At 42.7% G+C, this 15150-nt stretch overlaps 1 protein-coding gene across 2 annotated transcripts in view; it reads left to right on the forward strand.

Annotated features, from left to right (window-relative positions):
• Positions 1-14545, forward strand: part of CAMK1D (calcium/calmodulin dependent protein kinase ID) — a 130167-nt gene extending 115622 nt beyond the window's left edge. The window contains exons 5-8 of one of the 2 annotated variants that reach the window (XM_081957576.1): positions 5351-5474; positions 11630-11705; positions 12507-12619; positions 14326-14535. In XM_081957576.1, coding sequence (XP_081813702.1) covers positions 5351-5474; positions 11630-11705; positions 12507-12619; positions 14326-14408 — 396 coding nt within the window. In that variant the 3' untranslated portion in view covers positions 14409-14535. Of the gene's footprint in view, positions 1-5350; positions 5475-11629; positions 11706-12506; positions 12620-14325 lie in introns of both variants that reach the window. The other variant, XM_081957577.1, reaches the window with a different exon arrangement.
• Positions 14546-15150: the final 605 nt, after the last annotated feature.

A 15150-nucleotide genomic window follows, 5' to 3' on the forward strand; every position in this document is an offset into this window, starting at 1 on the left:
GGAGTGGAATTTGCAGAGTGGAGGAAGAGAAGGACTGTGGTCCTTGGTGCTCTCTGAGCTTGGTTGTTTGCTTGCAGACGTTTCATTACCAAACTAGCTAACATCATCAGTGCTAGTTGGGTAATGAAATGTCTGCAAGAAAGCAGAGAGAGCACCACGGACCCCTCATTGCAATCCTGAGCTACAGTTATTCTCCTTCATTGCTATATCTCAACGCCAGTTTGGTACAGTGGTTAAGACATCCAGCTAGAAACCAGTTGACTGTGAGTTCTAGTCCCACCTTAGTCACAGAGCCGGATGACTAATTTTGGGCCAGTCACTCTGTCACAGCCCTAAGAAGCAAGCAATAGCAAACCACTTCTGAAATCTTGCCAATTAAACGGCAAAGATTAATTCAGGCAATTGCAAGATGTCAACACTGATTCAAAAGTACACACACTCATAGATATGAGCCTTCTCGAATCTAGAAAATGACTAGTAGAGATTTGGGATTACAAATCTCAAAATTCTCACCCAGCAGAGGTGGAGAAAGTTGCAGAACCATGCATAAATGAAATAAATAAATATTTGTAATAGTATCTCTCCGGCTAAGGATGCAAGCTACTCTAAAGAGCCTTATAGTCTTGACAGGATGTTTTTAGGAAAATGTAAGAATCTTTTGTTGGAGTTCATTGTCGGCACACATTTCTATGCAACGACTACAGCAGTATTCAGCCAGGAGATGGCAGTGTTTGCAAGTTTGGATCTATGGTATATACTCTATGCCCTTTTGTTCTAAGTAGAGTTTCCTGTTTCCTGTTACAGTTAAACAGTGTAAAGCACATGGTGATTGTTCTCTTCATTTGCTCTGTGGTGCTATATATAAACAGAATTTCTAACATTTTTCTAATGGTCCGTCCACCATCTTATCCTCCTATAGTAACTTACATGCAATTGTGGTTGTTACAATTTGGAGCCTTGGTGTGAAAAGCAAACTTTTTAAAACACCCTTTTATATCTTTGTTTTTTGAGGGCGGAAGATAATCGTGGATAAATGATGACTTGTCCAGTCAGCGAGGTTATTAACTGCTTAGCACATTTGCTAAGTCAGCTGTTGAAGTGTAAAGCTAACATAGGAGGCTTAGACATATCACCTTTTGCTAAGTCAATCTTCTGCTGAAACAACAGGATTTGCAGGAAATTGCTTATGTAAGAACGATCCTTTATGCAGAAGAAGAGGCTGAAATAACTCTGTCAACGCGTGGCTAAGCTGCGGATCCTGTTCCACTTCGGTGGAAGGAATTCCTTGACACTACTCCTTTTTTCAACAAATTAATCTTATTAGCCATACATGCCAGAGAGGAATATGAAAGGTGTGTTTTATAGAAGAGCTTAGTTTATATATGACTTGGCATTTACACTAATGGAAATGATTCCGATAAATGTCAGAATTTGGTAGAGGTTCCACAGGCCGGGTGAGCTGGCCAAAGGAGAAAAATCCACCCAAATATATATCAATTTTCTCGTTGGACATAAGAAATCTGGGAAGCACGGCAGTGCACCTCAAAGGAGAAGCTCCATAATTTAACAGAATAACAGAATTGGAAGGGACCTTGGAGGACGTCTAGTCCAACCCCCTGCTCAAGCAGAAGACCCTCTACCATTTCAGACAAGTGACTGTCCAGTCTCTTCTTAAAAGCCTCCAGAGATGGAGAAGGAAGGAAGGAAGGAAGGAAGGAAGGAAGGAAGGAAGGAAGGAAGGAAGGAAGGAAGGAAGGAAGGAAGGAAGGAAGGAAAACAGCATAACAGAATAACAGAGTTGGAAGGGACCTTGGAGGTCTTCTAGTCCAATCTCCCTTGCTCAAGCAGGAGACCCTCTACCATTTCAGACAAATGACTGTCCAATCTCTTCTTAAAAGCCTCCAGTGATGGAGTAGCCACAACTTCTGAAGGCAAACCATTCAACTGGTTGATTGCTCTCAGTGTTAAGAAATTTCTCCTTAGTTCTAGGTTGCTTCCCTCCACGATTAGTTTCCATCCATTGCTTCTTGTCCTACCTTCGGGTGCTTTGGAGAATAGGTTGACCCCCTTCTCTTTGTGATAGCTTCTCAATATTAATACAATCGAGTGAGTCCAGAGATATTTCACGAGAAGAGTCCTCCACTCCTCCGCTCGTAACAGAATCCCTTATGCCACCAGATTTGAAATTTGGGGCTTAGACAACTTAGAACTACACCGTCTTCGGTCTGATCTAAGTGTAGTACACAAAATTATCTGCTACAACGTCCTACCTGTCAAGGACTACTTCAGCTTCAACCACAACAATACACGAGCACTCAATAGACACAAATTTAAAGTAAACCACTCCAAACTCGATTGCAGAAAATACGACTTCAGCAACAGAGTGGTCAATGACAGGAATGCTCTACCTGACTCTGTGGTTTCTTCCCCAACCCCCCCCAAAAAACTTTAACCTTAGACTGTCTACCGTGGACTTCACCCATTCCTAAGAGATCTGTAAGGGGCGTACATAAGCCCACCAAAGTGCCTTCCGTCCCTGTCCTTATGTCCCCACTTATTCTTATCCATTTCATGTATTCAAATCATGTTTAGACTTATATATGTTATCTAATTCATGCGTGATGGAATAAATAAATAAAATAAAATAAAATATTGGAAGGCTGCTAACATGTCCCCCCTCATCCTTGTTTTCACTAGACTAGACGTACCCAGTTCCTGCAGCTGTTCTTCATATGTTTAGCCTCCAGGGTCCTAAACATCTTCATTGCTCTTCTCTGCACTCTTTCCAAAGTCTAAACATCTTTTTTTTTTAATAATGTGGGGATATTTTGATCTCTTTAAAGCAGCCGTGTCTTTTACACATGGCTGCTCTTGAAGCTGATTCTGCCAGTCTCTCTCTCCAAATATTGTGGCTTTACACCGGTGCATACAGGTAGACAGAGCCCGGACTTTCACAGAAGTGTGGGAGCCTGGGGGAAGATGCAACTGCTTTTAATGACCATCAAATTAAACCATTTCTAATTTAAGCACAAGAAAAGAAGTGTTCACAAGCACTCTCGTGCATTGCAAAGCACTTTTCCCCAAGGACAGGTGCGCAGCTAATAAAAATGCAACACACACATATACCCACACACAAATAAAATAATTGCAATCACATAGATAACAGTTGTATGAATCTCTTTAATGTTCTCGTCTCACGTGAATATTAAACAAAGGCCCACTCCCCCCCCCCAATAATATGGTGTTTATGTTGCCTTAAATGCTGGTATAACTCCTCTCATCAGCTTGGTTTGGGGACCAAGGAATGCAGCGATATTAAATCATCCAATCTGTTCCTTGTCATTTCCTGGAATTCCCTGCCTGGAACATTCGTTTGTAAAAGGAATATACTTAAATTATGATAGGAATTTGTCTTGGCAAGCCTTTTTCCAATGTGGCTGAAAATCTCTCTTCCTCCCTCCTTCCATCCCTCCCTCCCTCCCTCCCTCCCTCCCTCCCTCCCTCCCTCTCTCTCTCTCACACACACACATTTAAATATGCTTATCGATTGATCTCAAATCAGCAAAATTGCTCACTTTCTAGCCAATGTAAAAGTGCACCTGATTACCTTCTTTTGTTTGGTCACGAATAAGAATTGATTGATTGAAAACCGCCATCACAGAAGTATTTAGTAGATATTCAATGAATTAATAAGAGCATAATTCAAAGGCTGATTTTATCCCTCTGGAAACGGATTTGCACTTATTATAGAGCTCTATAGAATTCATCAGCCTGGAAGCAGAGCATCCTGGGGGGATTCTGATTTTTTTTCTGTTTTCCTCTGGAACGTAAAATTTAGGACTGGGGCCATTTAGCCAATTGATGGAAGTGAATTTGCCAAAACCACAAAGAGTTTGAGGTATTCTGGGCACAGAAAGCTTTAAAAGATGTCTGTGTGATCCAGAACAGTATGTCCTAATCAACAAATTGGCAGATTCCTACTTAATATAACCCTTTAGCAATTGCATAGAAATCTTTGACATATTGCAATAATATTACCAAAAGACAGAGACACCTCCCTCCAAATATGCTTGTTTTCATTACCCAGTTTTAAAATTTTAGGTAAAGGTAAAGGTTCCCCTCGCACTAATGTGCTAGTCGTTCCTGACTGTAGGGGGCGGTGCTCATCTCCATTTCAAAGCCGAAGAGCCAGCGTTGTCCGAAGATGTCTCCCTGGTCTTGTGGCCGGCATGACTCAACACCGAAGGTGCACAGAACGCTGTTCCCTTCCCACCAAAGGTGGTTCCTGTTTTTCTATTTGCATTTTTTACCTGCTTTCGAACTGCTAGATTGGCAGAAGCTGGGACAAGTCACGGGAGCTCACTCCGTTACGCGGCGTTAGGGATTCGAACCGCCAAATACCGACCTTTCTGATCGACAAGCTCAGCGTCTCAGCCACTGAGCCACCCTTAATATTAGATTAAGTATTAATATTTTAGATGCTTGCAAATTTTGCTAGTCGCGCAAGCTGCAGGTGAATACAGAGACTCAATCTATATCATCCTTTACCTTATCATTTGTCATGTCTGGGTCCTCACAAGGGACATGACCCAACCTGTTCTTCTCACGTTTCTCCTCAATGTTCCTTTTCAAGCCTAATTTCCTGGTTTTTTTTTAATTGGAAGAGGCGTGTAGGAGAGAGACTGGCTGAGCCGGTGGAAGGAGTCAAACAAGGACTTAGTCTAGAATCTCTATGTGGGCACAAGAGGGCGAAGTCCCCATGAATGCCGTTTATCTAGTCTCACCCAGGTGCAAACCGTGAGCCTAAGATGGTTAATTTCCGGTGCTAATATCCAGATCCCAGACTTCAGAGTTCAATTACCTGCTTTATTGTTTTATTACTGCATTTATTAGTTTCATTATCAGAGCCCAATTAGCTGTTTTATTGCTGAAACGTACACCCAGAAGTCATCTCAGCCTGTTGCAGCCAGGGAAAGTGGCAAAGCACGCTTACCTTTTTAGAAGGTGCTTGAAAATTATTTTCAGCAAGCGTAGTTTAATCCGTTGCAACTGCTAAGACACTCTCTCTGGCACATCTCCTCAAGATGCATCCCTCGTTAACTCCATTTTGTTTAATTGAGTTTAACTCATTAACTCCATTTTGTTTCTTATTAAGGAAAATCAGTGCCTTCCCTTTCATTGCTGCAGGCTTGGCATGCGGAGATTTTAAGGGTATTTTTACGTCGGGGGGGAAAAAACCCTGGATGGAATGCAAACTGGAAACACATCTTATTGGAGTCAAAATCTGTATTCTTCTATCGTCCCTTTCTCCTATCATGTTTTTTTTTTTATTTCCTACTGTTCCTTACAGCCTGAAAATCTGCTGTACTACAGCCAAGATGAAGACTCTAAAATCATGATCAGTGATTTTGGGTTGTCCAAAATGGAGGGGAAAGATGTCATGTCCACCGCCTGTGGTACCCCAGGATACGTTGGTAAGTGCTACAAATATTCCGAGTATGCAACACTTAGAAAATAGTCTATCAGCTCCATTTCAGAAAGACATATCCGTGCGTCCAAAGAGCTAACCGTTTGCTCATGAAAGCTTTGTCAGGGGAAAATTTCACCCTGAAGAAAATGAGGTCTAGGATCGGGCTGATTTCCAACAGCATATACATTAAGATGTGAAGAAAAAGAAAATAAAGATTCTGGGAAGCATCTTCTAATTAATAAACAAACTTTAATACAAAAATAATAAATGGAAATAAAACAGAAACTAACTAATTGTTACATTTTGATAAAAGTGTTCCGTCTGCCAGTTTTACTGGCAGCCGGACAAAAGTTCAGAAGAAGCTCTCTCTCTCTGGAATGTGTGAAGACATGCGCAATACATCACTGTCAGATAAGACTTTATGACCTGCGCAATAACTCTTTCTCAGTTTAACTATTTGGTGTCAATTCAGTCAGTTCATGGCTAGCAAACATTTTAACGTAGTGACAAGCTTGGGCCTTTTAATAAAACATGTTAGTCTTTGACTTACTACAATTCATTTAGTGATTGTGGAAATTACTATGGCACTGGGAAAAATGACCATTTGCATTACTTACGACCGCTGCTACATCCCCATGGTCGCATGATCAAACTTCAGACCAGCTTGGCAACTGACTCGTATTTAGGACCGTTGCAATGTCTTGGGGTGATGTGATCCCCTTTTGCAACTGTGTGAAGAGCAAAGTCAATGAGGAAGCCGGATTCGCTTAACAACCAGGTTACCCACTTATAAACTGTAGTGATCCACTTACCAACTGTAGCATGAAAGATTGTAAAATGAGGCAAAATTCACAATACAAAATTGACAGGGACATACAGAGGCCATGTGTCAGAGTTGACTATTATTATGAGATAAATCCAGGAGCAAAACACAGCACACAGCACACAAAGCCTTTAGACAATTAATAGTGGTTTATATATACATATATACAGACATACACATGGTTGATAAATCCCTTACCACTCAGCTATGGACACAAGGAGAGAAATGAGATACATGGCGAGAGGGAAACGCCCTCTAATGGCCACCTTTATATAGACACCTCTTAAAATGGTAAAAGACTTGTGTGGACCCCACCAGAGTCTTAAACTGGCTATAACTGTATTGCTGATTCATCCTCATTGCATCAGTTTACATCTTACAAATTTATATCAGCTGGCATCTATTAAATCCTCAGTACCTGACACCATGATCTAAGGACATGTCATTTGTTGCTGATTAAAAATGGATGGATATGTCTGTCAGGGTTCCAAATAGCATCCAAAAGTAAATCAGAGTCCAAGGCAATTGATTCCTCAAAGTTCCAATTTATGAAGAGAGCCATGTTGGCACATCTGGGAAAACCTGAATCTGACAGCTTCCTGGTTTCCCCCACCCAGTTGAAAGTTCAAGATCTTGCCCCCTCCCACAAGTCCATCCCATGGTCCAATCTCCCACTGCCATGCTGGCAGCTTCCACCCATCCAGTTCCGGTCAGGTGCAGAGGTGCAGAGACAAAGGATGACCTTGGCTTTCTAGAAAGAATTTTGTTATGACTACATATCATCTAACTCCTTACAATCCCCCCTCCCATTTTCCCACAATAGAAAATGCATAGTAGAATAATAGATGGGAGGAGGTGGGAGGAGGAGGAGGAGTGGTTGAGGAGGAAGGAGGAGGGGGAGGAGGAGGAGAGAAGGAGAAGTTCCAGAGATGATGACACAATCACCAGAAGATTGAAATCAATGAAGAAAACTTTATCTTTTAGGTCTGATCTATCGATTGATGTTAGAAACATCATAACTTTGCTAACAAAAGCACCATCGCAACTATCTGCAAAATTTACCCGAAGATCCTGTGCTTCTGCTTCTTGGTTGCCCACCAATTGCTTGTTTTTGAAGAAATGGATGGCTCATCACTTTTGATATATTTGACCAGAAAATGCCTCCTTCTCCTCTGTAGAAGCTTTGAATTATATAAATTAGGATAGTTATTCCTGCTTTGGAAAGGATTAATAAACATTCTACAATAAAGGAACCTAATTAGGAAAGAAATAAGATTGGCTGGGCTTAGTGATAACCAAAGAACATAGAATAATGGTCTTGAAACGGACGTTGGAGGTCTTCCATTCCAACCCCCTGCCCAGAGAGGAGATCCTATACCATTTAGAGACAAATGGCTCTCCAGTCTCTTCTTAAAAACTTCCAGTGTTGGAGCATTCACAACTTCTGGAGGAAAGCTGTTCCACTGGTTAATTGTTCTAACTGTCAGGAAATTTCTCCTTAGTTCCAGGTTGCTTCTTTCCTTGGTTAGTTTCCGTCCATTGCTTCTTGTTTCTTGTCTTCTAATGCTTTGGAGAATAGCTTGACTCCCTCTTCTTTGGGGCAGCCTCTCAAATACTGGAAGATTGCTATCATATCACCCCTGGTCCTTCTTTTCTCTAAACTGGATATACCCAGTTCCTGCAACCGTTCCTCGTATGTTTTAACCTCCAGCCTCCTAATCATTTCTTCACCAAATCCAGCATTTTCGGTAAGCCTCACAAACTGCAGAATTTAAAGCTGCGTATAAATAGCCGGAGACAGTCACCTCCTTTAGGCTTCTCACTTTCCTCTTCTCCCCCCCCCCCTTTGGCTCCATGCATTTACATTTAGATAAGCTTTTAAAAGGCTGGAAACCAGACTGTCATTGTTATTCTGCGCACCGATGGCGCAGCCAAAGAAAAATGCTTAAATCAGCTGCTTTAAGGGAACAACAACAATAAAAAACATAAACTGAGAAATTGAAGATGCTGGGTTGTTTTTTTTAACCTAGAGTTATACTTTATGAACATAAAAAAAAGTTTTACCAGCTGCCCTTAAAATCCAGATAACAGAATTGGAAGGGACCTTGGAGGTCTTCTTGTCCAACCCTCTGTTATGCTGTTTTCTTTCCTTCCTCCCTCCCTCCCTCCCTCCCTCCCTTCTTTTCTACCTCCCTGTATCTTTCCTTCCTTCCTTCCCTCCCTCTTCCTTCCTTCTTTCCTCCCTCCCTCCTTCCCCGTATCTTTTCTTCCTTCCTTCCCTCCTCCTTCCTTCCTTCCTCCCTCCCTCCTTATATCATTCCTCCCTCCCTCCCTCCCTCCTTGTATCTTTCCTTCCTTCCCTCCTTCTTTCCTTCCTTCCCTCCTTCTTCCTTCCTTCCTTCCTCCTTCCTTGTATCTTTCTTTCTTTCTTCCTTCCTCCCCCCCCCTTCTCCATCACTGGAGGTTTTTAAGAAAAGACTGGACAGCTACCTGTCTGAAATGGTAGATGGTCTCCTGCTTGAGCAGGGGGTTGGACTAGAAGACCTCCAAGGTCCCTTCCAGCTCGATTCTAGATTGAGGCCTCAGCCTTGGGCATCCATTTTCTTTGAACAAGGTTCTTCTCTCGTCATCCGCTTCGGGGATCTGTAGACTCCGCTGTCGATAACTTTATTCGGCGGTTCAAACGTGGCTTATGTTTCATTTAATTTCCAGTGCCTGCCAGCTCTTCTCCATCCTTCTGTGGCTTGTTACCCAGGCAACTCGGGACAAAGACTTGACAACGATGCTGTCCTTCTTAGATGATGCCCTTGGCTAGATCTTCCATTGCTGCTACGCCCATAAGGAAAACCTTGATTATTTCTCTCACCGTTTCTTCCTCCATGCAGGCCTTCTGCTTCCCAGCATTTACGTAATTTTTTCCCCCAGCCGTATAATTTTACTTTCCTTTTCATGGAGAGAAAGCACATCTCCCAGATTGTAAAAAGCAGCTAAATTTAAACCCCCCGTGTTGAAAATGAAGATGGCAAAATTCCTCACTTCTCTGAAATCCATCCGTTAAAAAAGAACTTTTTTTGTTTAGTTTTGTGTCCCGTCCCGTCCCCCCCCCCCCCCCCGAGTGTAACTTGGCATCCGACTGGTCAAGAAACAATTTGATTTATGGACAATTCAAGTAAAAGTTGAGAGCAAATGTAATCTTTAAAAGGTTTTCTATTTATGGAGCTCGCGGGGACAAATGAAATGGTGGTTGATGAAGACTCATGAGTATTTAAAAAAAAAATTAAATGTAGTTAGTAAATATTAAATGGCACTGACAAATAAGGTAGAAAGGACTGGTGAGGTGGCCTAGAGGTGGAGCTCTCACCTCACAATCAGAAGGCTGTGAGTTCAATCCTAAGTACAGGCAGCTATTTCTCCCTTTGGGCACACTGAGAATATATCTGCTGAACAAAACACCTCATTGGCGACAGGAAGGGCATCTGGCCAGTAAACACTCTGCTCCATTCAGACTTCACCCCGCAAGGGATTATGGGGTCATTATATGATGATGATAATGATTGACAAATAAGGTACAAATAAGGTACCGTACTTTGGCTGCAGAATTAAATGGTATAGCTGCTTAAATTAAACTGGTGTACGGAATCATTTTAAAATTCAGCTTATATTCTCCAATAAAAAGGCCAATTCAGGAAAAGAAACTACAGCTACTCCTTGACTTGTGACCACGATGGAGCCCAAAGTTTATGTTGCTAAGCGAGACATTGGTTTCTCTGTGTCATGTAATATATGTGGGTGTTTGCATTATTTTGTATTTATTTATTTTGTCATGTTTACTTAGCATATATTGGAGGCTGGTGACGCTTTGAGAGCTGCATGCAATGAAATTTCATTTTAATGCATGCCGATTAGTCTACGTTCAAAGTGGCAATTCAGTTATTCTAAGAGTGAATTTTGTCCCATTTTACGACCCTTCTTGCCACGGTTGTTAAGGGAATCATTGCAGTTGATCAGTTGTGAAGCAAATCCAGCTTCCCCATGACTTTGCTGGTCCGAAGGTCGCAAAACGGAATAGCGTGACCTCGGGACACAACAACGGTCATAAATACGAGTCAGTTGCCAAGTGTCTGAATTTGGATCAGGTGATCATGGGGACACTGCAAAGGTCGTAACTTTGAAAAACGGCCATAAGCCCCATTTTTTTTCAGTGCCATTGTAACTTTGAATGGTCACTAAACGAACTGATTTACATCAAGGACTACCTGCAATTCAGAAGATTATCCTCCACTTAACGTTATTACCGTATTTTTCCGGCTATAAGACGCACCGGTGTGTAAGACGCACTACAGTTTTGAAGATGTAAGTGAGAAAAAAAAAATTTTGTCCTCCCCAGCCCCCAGGAGCGCTCTGCAGGCTTCAGTAGGGCTGGGGGAAGGCAAAAATGCCACAGTTTTTGCAACAAATAGGTGGAAAGTGGGCCGTTTTTTGCAAAAACAGAGTCATTTTTGCCTTCCCCCAGCCCTGTTGAAGCCTGCAGAGTGCTGCTGGGGGCTGGGGGAAGGCAAAAATGCCTCTGTTTCTGCTAAAAACAGCCTGTTTTTTTGCCCATTTTAGCATTTTTTTTAAGCTGACAAAGTCACGCAGAACTTTTAAAAAGTCTTGCCTTTTTAAGTTTTGTTATGGAATTGATAGTTTTGGGGACTTTTAAAAACATAATCGCCAACCTAAAAGGCCTTCCAATGGTCTCCATCAAATTGCATCTTTGATGGATGCCTTTGCATTTTTTGACATTTGCAGCTGAGCTTTCATTAATCTGGCATCAGACCACGTCCTCGGATGTGATCCAATCCTTGCCCCCCCCCAAAAAAATATAGGGGGGCGCCAATCATTTTTATTTCAGCACAGCCTTGCGGGAACTTTGATACCTTTTGATTTCCCTTCTGCAGGATATTCGCCCTTTCGTTTTGACAGGTAATTTCACCACATTTCTTTCTTGCCAAAATACTGCTGACAAAGAAATCCACTGTTTAAAAAAAAGAGGGGAAAAAAACTGCGTGGTATAATAAGGCAGCTATCTTAAGATAACCTCTGCCACGGCTATAATTTCCTTTTGCCGGCTGGAGCTGCATTTTCACTCTGGTCACCGAAGACAGAAAATAAACTTTTATCCCTTTTCGCTCGCATCATGGATCTCCGTTTTATTGCTGAAAATGGCCCAATAATTACTGTCTTTCTTATTAGGTCAGGGAGCATGCGTTGAGTTCTTGGTTGGATATCAGCCAGTTTCATTGGATGTTCTCTCGTTGATTGATTTTTCTCCCCTTCCTCTTTCCTTCCTGCAGCTCCTGAAGTCCTGGCCCAGAAGCCCTACAGCAAAGCAGTTGACTGCTGGTCCATTGGAGTGATTTCCTATATTCTGTAAGTGGCACCCCAGAGCTACTCCAGAATGGACTTTTATAGGAGCATCCAGGCTGGAGCAGGTCATGAGTGAGACTGTATTGAGTAGACATGTTAGTTTAGCACCAGGCTATGGAAAGATGAAATGGAAGACCTGATGATGATGATGATGTTAAATGGCTATTTAATCATGTCCGACTCTTGGCGATTCTAGGAGCCGGGTTTCTCCACATCTTCTGATCTTGCACTCCTTCAAACACAAAACAAGAGTTATACCCAGGGATGCTTTTACACAAGGCAACTGGATTTTGTGTCAGGGTTCCACAAGTAAATCAGAGTCCAAGGCAAAGTATTGCTCAAAGTTCCAATTTATTAAGAGAGCCATGTTGGCACATCTGGGAAAACCCGAATCTGAAAGCTTCCCGGTTTTTCCCACCCAGTTGAAGGTTCAAGATCTTGTCCCCATACCCACGAGCCCATCCCATGGTCCAACCTTCCACTGCCATGCTTGCAATTCCACCCATCCAGTCAGATGCAGAGGTGCAGAGACAAGGGATGACCTTGGCTTTCTAGGAAGAATTTTGTTATGGCTACATAGCATTGAGAGTCTATTGGAAGAGCGCTATCAAATATTGGAGCACTACATACATTTCCTTAGCTGTAGCTTAAAGATGGAGAACTTTCATTTTTTAAAAGAGAAAACTGTCCTTTAACTGACATTTGCATCACCCAACTCCAGAGCTGTTACCCAAAATATCCTAAGGATTTCTTGAGTGATTTTCTTCCCCCTGACTTAACCCATTTTTAATTTTTGTTTTTCAGGCTCTGTGGCTACCCTCCCTTCTACGATGAAAATGACTCCAAGCTCTTTGAGCAAATTCTGAAAGCAGAATATGAATTTGACTCTCCTTATTGGGATGATATCTCTGAATCGGGTAAGAAACAAGTTAGGATCATTCCCTGATACCAACCATTTTATCTTGTACTAGCCGATAACCTGGCCTTTTCCCGGGTATTTATTTATAGGGGGAAAATGTCCGGACCAAACGTAATTTCTAATTTTCCCCCTTACCAGAGGGAGCCCCCTTGTGGAGTACTGTGAAGCTGTTACCATGGCAACTCCACTGTGCAGTACAGTAGAAGCCATTTTATGACAGTATGGTAGAAGCCGTTTTAAGGCACAACAGACTGTATCTTAACAGAACCACACACCGAGAGGTGTTAGGGGTGTCTTACCCCCACAGTATTTGTTTCCGGGGAGTAAGTCATCTATGTACCAAGTTTGGTTGAAATTGCTCGAGGCGTCCCAGAGTTATGCTGGAACATACACACACACACACATTTATATTTATATAGATTTTCCCTATAGTTTTCCTATTCAGAGCTGCTGTAGGGGACTATGATGTTACATACATGCTGACTGGGGAATTCTGGGAGGTGGAGGCCACACGTTTTAAAGCTGTCAAGTTTGGGAAATATTGGTTTAGTGTACAACTCGATTCCTATTATGGAGCAATCGCTACTTCCTGCTTTTCCTCCTCCTCTTCCCCCCTCCCCCTTTTTTTTCTTCTAATATGGTGCAGTTCCAGCACCAAAAAAACCAACACAATCCTAGGCTGCCTTAACAGAGGGATAGAATCAAGATCACATTAAGTGTTAGTTGCATTTTGTAAGGCCTTGGTAAAACCACACTTGGAATACGGCATCCAGTTTCGGTCACCATAATGTAAAAGAGACTTTAGAAAGAGTGCAGAGAAGAGCAACAAAGAAGATTAGGGGACTGGAGACTAAAACATATGAAGAACAGCTGCAGGAACTGGGTATAATGTTTAATTATACTCAGTTAAACTATTATAATAATAGTTCAATGAAAAGAAGGACTAGGGGAGACATGATAGCAGTTCTCCAATATCTCAGGGGCTGCCCCAAAGAAGAGGGAGTCAAGCTGTTCTCCGAAGCACTTGAAGCAATGGGTGGAAACTAATCAAAGAGAGAAGCAACTTAGAGCTAAGGAGAAATTTCCTGACAGTGAGAGCAATAAACCAGTGGAACAGCTTGCCTCCAGAAGTTGTGAATGCCCCAACACTGGAAGTTTTTAAGAAGACGTTGGATAACCATTTGTCTGAAATGGTAGAGGGTTTCCTGCCTGAGCAGGGTTGGACTAGAAGACCTCCAAGGTCCCTTCCAACTGTGTGATTCTGTAATATTGTGAATCAATTCTCAGTCTCCCATTAATAAACCCAGATATATCTTCTTGTCTGAGAAACCCATGAATAGTAACTGTGCAAATAAAATGAGGCTGTAGGAATCATGGCAGCAAGCTGGGCATTGAGCTTTATTACATAATCAATGCATTGAATTGATTATTAATGTAATTCCCTTTATGGTCAGGTTTGGGCTGTCTCACAATCATCATCATCATCTTTTAATGACCCAATAATCCCTTACGGGGTGGAATCTGGGCAACCGAATGGGGCCGAGTGCTTACTGGCCAGATGCCCTTCTTGTCGCCAATGCAGAGTCTTTTTCAGCAGATATATTCTCATTGTGTTTAGGCTGCCTTTATAAATACCGCTGTGCCGTTTTGTTCCTTCGGCTACCAAACACCTTTTTCTTTCTGCTGTTCTCCTTTCTCTCCCAGCTAAAGATTTCATTCGGAACCTGATGGAGAAAGATCCCAATAAAAGATATACCTGCGAACAGGCTGCCCGTCACCCATGGTAAGCTGGGTCCTTCCATCCTTTGTCGTGTTCATAAATTCCAGTCTTATCTGTTCCTGGGGAAAGGTCTCAGCGCCAAGGAAAAAATACTGAAGAAAAAAGAGAAGGCGCTGAAAATTTAACTATAATATCATAGCCAAGGGCGAGATTGAAAAATGTTAGCAACCGGGTCTCTGCCCGGTTGCTGGGTGGGTGTGGCCATGATGGGCATTGGCCTACTTGGCCTCCTGCACCACGGTGGCGGCAACGGCGGGAGTTTTTGTCCTCCCCAGGCTCCAGAGGCTTTTCTTGAGCCTCTGGGAGGGCGAAAACGACCTCTGGAGTCTAGAAACGGGCCCTCTTCCGCAACTCCTGGGGAGTCCGTTTTTCGCCCTCCCAGAGTCTCCACGCGGGCCCTGCACTTACCTGGCATGACGAACGGGCCGCATGGAGACTCCTGGGAGGGGCAGGGAAGGGTGGGAGGGGCCAGCCAGTCCTTGCAGCTGCCGGTTCAGCGAACCAGATGTAAAATTAACATCCGGTTTACCCAACCCGGTCCAAACTGGCTGGATCCTACCCCCGACCATAGCCTGTCATCAAAACAAAACTTGGATTTGAAGTCTTATGGTGACGGTAAGACATACTGTAGATGTGAGATTCAGCCTGGGCAAGCAGAGGGGAGATTTTTAATGGAAAATTGAAGGACCGAAAAACTGAATGCTCTTTTGCTCACCGTCAAGGAAAATTTGCGACGTGCTCCCCGGGAA

The sequence above is a fragment of the Natrix helvetica genome (assembly GCF_964273705.1).
Source record: "Natrix helvetica genome assembly, chromosome: 6".
Classification (NCBI taxonomy): domain Eukaryota; kingdom Metazoa; phylum Chordata; class Lepidosauria; order Squamata; family Natricidae; genus Natrix; species Natrix helvetica.